Source organism: Mastomys coucha, unplaced genomic scaffold (assembly GCF_008632895.1).
Source record: "Mastomys coucha isolate ucsf_1 unplaced genomic scaffold, UCSF_Mcou_1 pScaffold18, whole genome shotgun sequence".
In the NCBI taxonomy this organism is placed as follows: domain Eukaryota; kingdom Metazoa; phylum Chordata; class Mammalia; order Rodentia; family Muridae; genus Mastomys; species Mastomys coucha.
Genome location: NW_022196900.1, coordinates 24,613,636 through 24,621,243, shown reverse-complemented (window position 1 = coordinate 24,621,243; position 7,608 = coordinate 24,613,636). Strand labels below are relative to the sequence as shown.

At 41.7% G+C, this 7,608-nt stretch overlaps 1 protein-coding gene across 1 annotated transcript in view; it reads left to right on the top strand.

Moving 5' to 3' along the window:
- Nucleotides 1-6,912, top strand: part of Tnfsf15 (TNF superfamily member 15) — a 17,055-nt gene extending 10,143 nt beyond the window's left edge. The window contains exons 2-4 of the mRNA XM_031376781.1: nt 1,384-1,426; nt 2,316-2,354; nt 5,701-6,912. Coding sequence (XP_031232641.1) covers nt 1,384-1,426; nt 2,316-2,354; nt 5,701-6,155 — 537 coding nt within the window. The 3' untranslated portion in view covers nt 6,156-6,912. The remainder of the gene's footprint in view (nt 1-1,383; nt 1,427-2,315; nt 2,355-5,700) is intronic.
- The last annotated feature ends 696 nt before the right edge of the window (nt 6,913-7,608 follow it).

The following is a 7,608-nucleotide window of genomic DNA, read 5'->3' as shown; positions in this document are numbered from 1 at the left end:
TCAATTGATGTACACCAAATGGCTGAGAAGCACCTAAAGAAATGTTCAACATCCTTAGTCATCAGGGACTGCACTCTTTGTACTTTTAAATCTATTGACTGAGGAACACTGTGGTTTCCTCTCACAGCTGAAAACACAGAAGGCATAGAAAAGAACAGTTAGTAACAAGAGAGGTGACGAATGGGATGTCAGGATAAGATAGAACTGTGGGGCAGACATAGATGAGATCTCCATGGTAGTAGGAAACAATCTATTAATGGAGGCTGTGTAACTACAAGATCCAAGTCAGAGAACTGTCTTTGCAAAGGCGTGCAAGTGTGTGAAAAGATGATGTGATTGTTAGTAAACTGGGAGCCTGCCTTGCTCCTGATTCTTGTGCTCAGGCCTGTGAATGGTAGTTCTTGTATATTCATGTGTCCTCCAAACTGGCTGGGGCATTTTTACATTTGATCTTGACCTCAACTCTGCAAGTTACTTAGGTTTGGGGGTGTTAGTATCTCCAGTGGGCATACTAAACTCAGAGAAAAGGGTGTCTTTCACAAGGTCTTACCATTGACAAGGGACAGAGCCACAATCCAAATTCATGTCTATCTGGTACCAAGGCATTACTTTTCTTCTATCATGGGAAATCTGAAGTGACTCAAGAAATAGGGTTGGAAGAATTCTTCATGTATTCTATGGAAACAAATAAGAAGTGCAAAGCTGATGGGAAGGGAAAGTAGTCATTATTTCTTTGTCTTAGTCATTTCTTAAGACTCAGAGAGACAAATATTGTGTGTTTACTTTCACATGTGTATCCTCAATTATATACAATCATCCCCAGGGAAAGATGGATGGAGATGATATAGATACAGTTGCAGAGAGATGGATTGCATGGAATTAAAAGCAGGACTATCTTGGTGAAAAAGAATAGCTGGGGAAAAGAAGAGAGCCGAAGAGAATATGAGAGGGTGAATATGATCAGAGCACATGATATAGTGGAGTGAGAGTGTCTTTAGGAAGTCCTTCATGATGCACAGTCAGTACATGCCAATAGCAAGAATAGTTCCAGTCTTCAAAATAGTGTGGGAAAAATAAGGTGTGGAATAAATTCCAGTTTGCTTACTATAAGCAATGACAGGATGTGGCAATCTCCTCGGATACAGCAGGAAAAGCTCTCAAGCTAAGAGATAAAGACAGGAGAAAGGAAGACCATTGGGGGTCTCTAGAAAAGGAGTGCCGAGCTGAGAGGCAGGACTCCCACCAACTGAGATATTCCAGTGCTGTTCCCCTCCCAGCAGAGGACCAAGGCTTAGACAGCAGCAGAGTCTTATGGGGCAGCTGTGTGGATTTTTTGAGTTAAGAAGGGCTGTAAATAGACTGACCTGTACTTTTTCTCCACAGGCTGTAACAGACAAGAGGTCTGAACCTTTACCACAGCCAGTTTGTAAGTGTTCATCTTTGATGCCTTTTCTTGGGGATAAGAACATTGCTGACAGTTTTAGGGTGCATGTATTGGAGATGGGTCTATAACTGCCAAGTTGCCAAGCCAAGAGATGTAGACAGACCTAGAGACTAGTGAGGCTCCTCCCCCATTTCGAAGAAGGCAAAACAGTGCTCTGACTACATGTATGATTTGTGGCCTGAATCTCAACTCCCAGCTCAGGGATATGCTAGGCAATGTGACCCTCAGACAGGTCATTCCAGCTGTTGTTATCTTTTCTGGCAAGGCGAGTGTAGATGAAGATTTTGCAGTTTAGAGTCAATACCATCTTTATCACTATAGAAACTGTTTAACTTTAATAATAAGGTCCTTCTCAATGACTAATGTGAAAAAAAAGGTAGAGAAATGGAAAAGGATCTGTCAAGGTCATGGAGTAACAGAATGGGTCCTACTCACTCCCTTGCCCTTCTCAGTTGAGTCATCCATACTCCTCGGTGATATAGTAAAAGAACCAAAAAGAATCTGAAAGATCATCTGGCCCTCACAGAATAGCCTAAAAGAAGAAGCAATAAACCATGATTTATTTGGCGCTAAGAACCAAGAACCATGTGGCCACAACATTCAAGATAGAGATTGCTGTGCCCATCTTAGAGATAGGAAAACAGAGTCCAGGCTAGGCATCTTGTCCAAAGTCCTTTGCACCTTAGACACTTACTCCTGAGTCTCCCACATCCCTGGTGATGTATCCTACAGATACCATGTACCAATCCAAAGCCTACAAAGCATAAAACTGAACCACATGAGTAGGATTGACTGATGGTCCTCTCCGATTGCAGATGCTGTCTTCAGTCTATTACCCATTGCTCAATGCATATTTCTCCTTCTATTACAGACACACCTTTCAGAGACAAGCCGAGAGCACACCTGACAAGTAAGCCTTCCTCTACGTCCTTAAACACCATAGTTCATAGATCTGTGAGATTTTTTTTTTACTATATTTACCAAAGCTCACTGTGATGGCTTTAAACTGGCAACAGAATTGACAATCAAGGATTTTGAATAATTTCTTCTGTATCAGATTCAAGGGCCCATGACTCGTGAGTGCTCTCTTCTCTGCAGTCAGCATTCTGCCTGTCTCTCCTGCTTTTCTCTGGCATGTTCACACTCAGCCATCCACAAATGGCTTTCCTCCATCTTAGGCCCTCAAGTAATTCTGGATCTCATAACAGATGAAAGAGCCCTGGACTGACTTGAAGGGGCTGGGGACGTAGCTCAGTAAGTGAGATGCTTATTATTTAAGAACCTAAGTCCAAGTCCCTAGCACTCATATAAAAAGCCAGGGATGCTGCTAAGTGTCTGTGGTGCCGGTGCTGAGTCAGTCAGATTCCAGAAGCTCACTGGACAGCCCGGTTAGCTGAAACAGTCCAGTGAGGTCTGTCTCAAAAAATAAGGTGGAAAGCAACAGAATGTGATACTAGATATCAACATCTGGTTTTCACATGGGCACACACAACTGAAAACACACACACACACACACACCATATACCACATACACACATGAAAAGACATTGAGAAAACTCAGGTTCAGACATCGATTTGCATGCTCCAAGTCAGATGGGTAGGCAGTGGGAAAATTCAAATCAGGCAACATGTTTCCTATCTCAACTCCAAATGCTCCTGAGCTAACTCGGCTTACTGCATTCAGTGCAGTAGGGCTTGCCTCTCCTCAGACATCATGGGACTGGCTTATGCATCCATCATCTGATAACACATGTCAATCACTACATCATCCACAGTCAAGAGACAGAGACCACTAGATGTGACTGATAAAGATGTCTATATGGATGCTCCAGAGCTTTCCAAGAGCCGTTTAAGGTAGAGACTAGAGAATTCCACACTAATGCATGGGCCAAGCTTGTAAAAGATACCCTAGACCAGTCAACAATGGGAAAGATACCTCAGATTAAATTGGTTCTCAACCTTCCTAGTACTGTGACCCTTTAATACAGTTCCTCATGTTGTGGCTACTCTCAAGCATAAATTTATTTTTGTTGCTATTTCATAACTATAGTTTTGCTACTGAGCTATGCCTCTGTTCCTAAGACCATTGGAAATATGCGTTTTGCAATGGTCACACCTCACAGGTTGAGAAAGCGCTATATTAGAAAGTCCAGGATCTATGTTTCTGGTCATCCATTGGATCCACAAGTTGTTAAACTATTCCTTAAGACAGAAGCAATCCCCACACTGTAGTGTCAGTACATAATGGTGATTTCTGTGAGTTTCCAAAGAAGTCATAGGGAATTAAGGTGATTTTTGTTGCCTTTAAATGTAATCATTTTGTTGCAAATTATCCTATTTGATATCAGTTGTTTGAGTCAAATTTGGTTCTATTTATTTCTTTAACAACAGGCATATTTCATAAATCATTGGCTAATATGTTTTATATAATGTATATCTAGTAGTGATGCAAGCATAAGAACATATAAAACATAAAAATGGCACAAGCTTTAATCTTTAATCTGTCTAAATGAAACATACTGCTTTATTTAAACAGGAAAAATTATCCCAGCTGTACCCAGTTTATGGTAATCTATAAAACGCTCACATTTGTTCTGCCCATTTAATCTTCAGAACAAGGCTCTAAAGAACCCTATCCTCAGCTTCCAGATGAGACGCTGAGGTACATAGGAGAAAACCAATCTGCACAGATGATTAAAGAGCTTTGCATGGTGCAGAATCAGAGTTGGTACTGGGCCCAAGTGGCCCAAAGCCCAGCTTCCTTGCATTCCACAAGTCTATTGCATTGACTTATATTTGGCCCTGTCATTGCGGGAGAAGAATTGCCAAAATGTTCTGAGTCTCTGGTCCCAACATGTCCCCAGGTAATACATTATTGATTACTGCCTGTTTTGTGACATTGGACCACAGCATTGTGATGTAATGACAGGGTTGGTTGCTAGAGCTTTCCCTCTTGTGAGCTTGCTTTCCCTCTCCGTCTGCATCCCCCTCTCCCTCTCTTTGTCCTCTCTCTCTTTCTCCCTCTCTGTGTCCTTTCCCTTTCTTCCTTCCTTCTTCCCACCTCTCTCCTCTCTCCCTCTTTCCTTTGGAACAGAGCTTTTCTGAAACAAGAAAGCTAGTAAAGATTGATGTATTTCCTAATAGCCAAGGATTGTACACCTCTTTGAATTCTCCCTACAAGTATTATTTACCTTTTTTTCAAAGTAAAGACACGCCAAATAAAAACAAACACAGATTTAGTAAGATGACACATTATGCAAAATGAAGGGAAGAGAGGACACATTCTTTGTAGAGGGAGGGAGAAGAGGACAGTACAGTAATGCATACCAGTGGATAATTGTTTCCAAGACCCCTGGCCGACAGTCCAATCTAACGGAAAATGCTAAACTTGTGTAAAAATGGTGAATTATTGACAAAACCTACACATGGCTTCAGGAGTGAGCACGGAGTGGGCCTGCTGTCTGGTCTTATCCTGAGTAAGCCAACTTCGCAGTAAATTATTTCCAGGTACACAGCAAAATAAGGGGATTTCTTAACTTTCACTGTGCCCATATAGAACACAATTTGTACATTAAGAAACCTTTTATAGTGATCTAAATGTGAGTGACCATGCCCCGGGGCACAAACTTAAATTATCAAGAGTGCCAGAGTTCTGACTATGAAAGAGATTATTAACCTCATAGGAATTTTCTTTTCACCAAGGAAAGTAAATGCAGGAGGCAGGGGCTGGAAAGATGGCTCCGTGTGTAAAGTGCCTGCTATGCAAGCATGAGGATTTAAGCTTGGATCAGCAGAAAATCTAGGCATAGTCATTCATGCCTGTATTCCTAAGACTGGTGGGACAGACACAGGCAGAGCCCCAGAACTTTCTGGCCAGCAAGTCTCCTCAATTTGGTGAACTCCAGGCTCAGTGAAAAGCCCTATCTCAAAATGTAGAGCTTCTATCTCTGGCCTAAACGCACACACACACACACACACACACACACACACACACACACACACACGTGAGAGAGAGAGATAGAGACAGAGAGACAGAGACAGAGACCAAGACAGACAGAGAGACAGAGACAGATAGAGACAGAGAGACAGACAGATACAGAGAGAGACAGAAAGACAGAGACAGAGATAGAGAGACAGACAGACAGACAGACAGACAGACAGACAGAAAAATGGCACAAGACTTTATTCTGATACCCCAGGTATCAAAACCACAGGTTCTGACCTGTGCCAATTAAACTTCTCTACTGTATTTGCAGTTAAAAAACAAACTCTAGCACCACATCTGAAAAATCAGCCCTCTGCTCTACACTGGGAACATAACCTGGGGATGGCCTTCACCAAGAACCGGATGAACTACACCAACAACCTCCTGGTGGTCCCAGAGTCAGGAGACTATTTCATCTACACCCAGATCACATTCCGAGGGACCACATCTGAGTGTGGTGACATCAGTCGGAGGAGACGACCAAACAAGCCAGATTCCATCACCGTGGTTATCACCAAGGTAGCAGACACCTACCCTGAGCCTGCCTACCTACTAACAGGGACCAAGTCTGTGTGTGAAATAAGCAGCAACTGGTTTCAGTCCCTCTACCTTGGGGCCATTTTCTCCTTGGAAGAAGGAGACGGGCTTATGGTAAACGTCAGTGACATCTCCTTGGTAGATTACACGAAAGAAGACAAAACTTTCTTTGGAGCTTTCTTGCTATAAGGAGGAAAGAACCATCATTCCAAGGGGCTCCCCTGCTTCCTGCTTTCCAATTTCCTTTGCTCATATGGAACTATAAACAGGGGCTTTAGAGGAATCAGGGAAAAGGGACAGTGGTTTAGCTACATAATTTAGGAACCCAAAGTTGATCCTTACATGCCTTATGGACTAAAATAGTAAATGGAAAACTCAGAACAGCTTGTGTTTGATAGAGACTTGCTGGGTTTAAAAAATTGAAGCACATATCATCCAATGGCACACAATCTACTGATCTCAGGACAGAACCTTTGCACAGTGCCCTCTGTCCTAGTCCTTTCTGAATTCAGCAGTTCAGTTGCAGCTGAATTTGATAATAAACTTACTTCAGTTCAAGAGCTAAAGACAGAATCCAAAGAAAGTTTGAGAAAACGATATAATTTCTCCAAAAGCAAAAGTCCTTTATTTGAATTTCCACATTCCTTCATGCCTAACCTAAAAAATAAAAAAGAAAGAAAGAAAGAAAGAAAGGAAGGAAGGAAAAAAGGAAGGAAGGAAGAAAGAAAGGAGGGAAGGAAGGAAGAAAAGAACTGGTATTTCTCATGGATATTCTCCAAAAAATGAATTGGTTTTCTGCTGTGCAGAAAACTCACCTTTCTTCTGATTGCACCCTTTATAATCCAAACATGCAAGTGAAAATTCCACATGCACATAGAACACAGAACACTTTTATTATTATGAGAACATGGTTTTTGAGTACCTACTATGCTCTGGGCACTCAGTCCACAGGACCATGAAGAGAAAGTCAAATTTTGCTTAAAAAAATAAATAAATCCTCAGTACATACTTCCTAATCAACTTCCACTCAAAATGTTCCAAAAAATAACTTCAAGTGAACCATCAAGGTGGTTTCTCGGGTAAAGGTGCTTATCATTAAGCCCAACACCTGAATTTGACCTCACAGAACCTAAAAGCTGGAAGGAGAGAACTGACTCCACCAAGTTATCCTCATGCCCCCATACAAATGCTGTGGCATGCACACCCATAACTAACTAAATAAGTGTAAACAAACAAACAAACAAAATTTTAAACAAAAATTTCAAGTCCTGAAAGACAGCATTCGTGAAAATGTTGTCTCTGTCAGTGTCTGGTGTAGGCTAGCCAGCTGATAGAGACACTGAAGGAATTTAAAGACAGATATCTAGTGGAATGGACCACTGTACAAACACTGGATTCATGCCAGAAGTCAATGTACTATGAAGACCAACAACAAAGTGTCAGTCATCAAATCTGGAGACGTTTGTCTGAATCTGCGCTCAAGTTTGGTTTGCAGCTTTATATGAAGAATGCTACATAGGTATTTTTGCCTTAAAGTCTTCAAAGGGATTTAAATATGGACTTAACTAACCAGCCTAGACAAAGCCAATTCTGGAAGGAGAGCTTGGAGGATGAGTGCCTTCTGGGTTCCTTGGTTTCATTG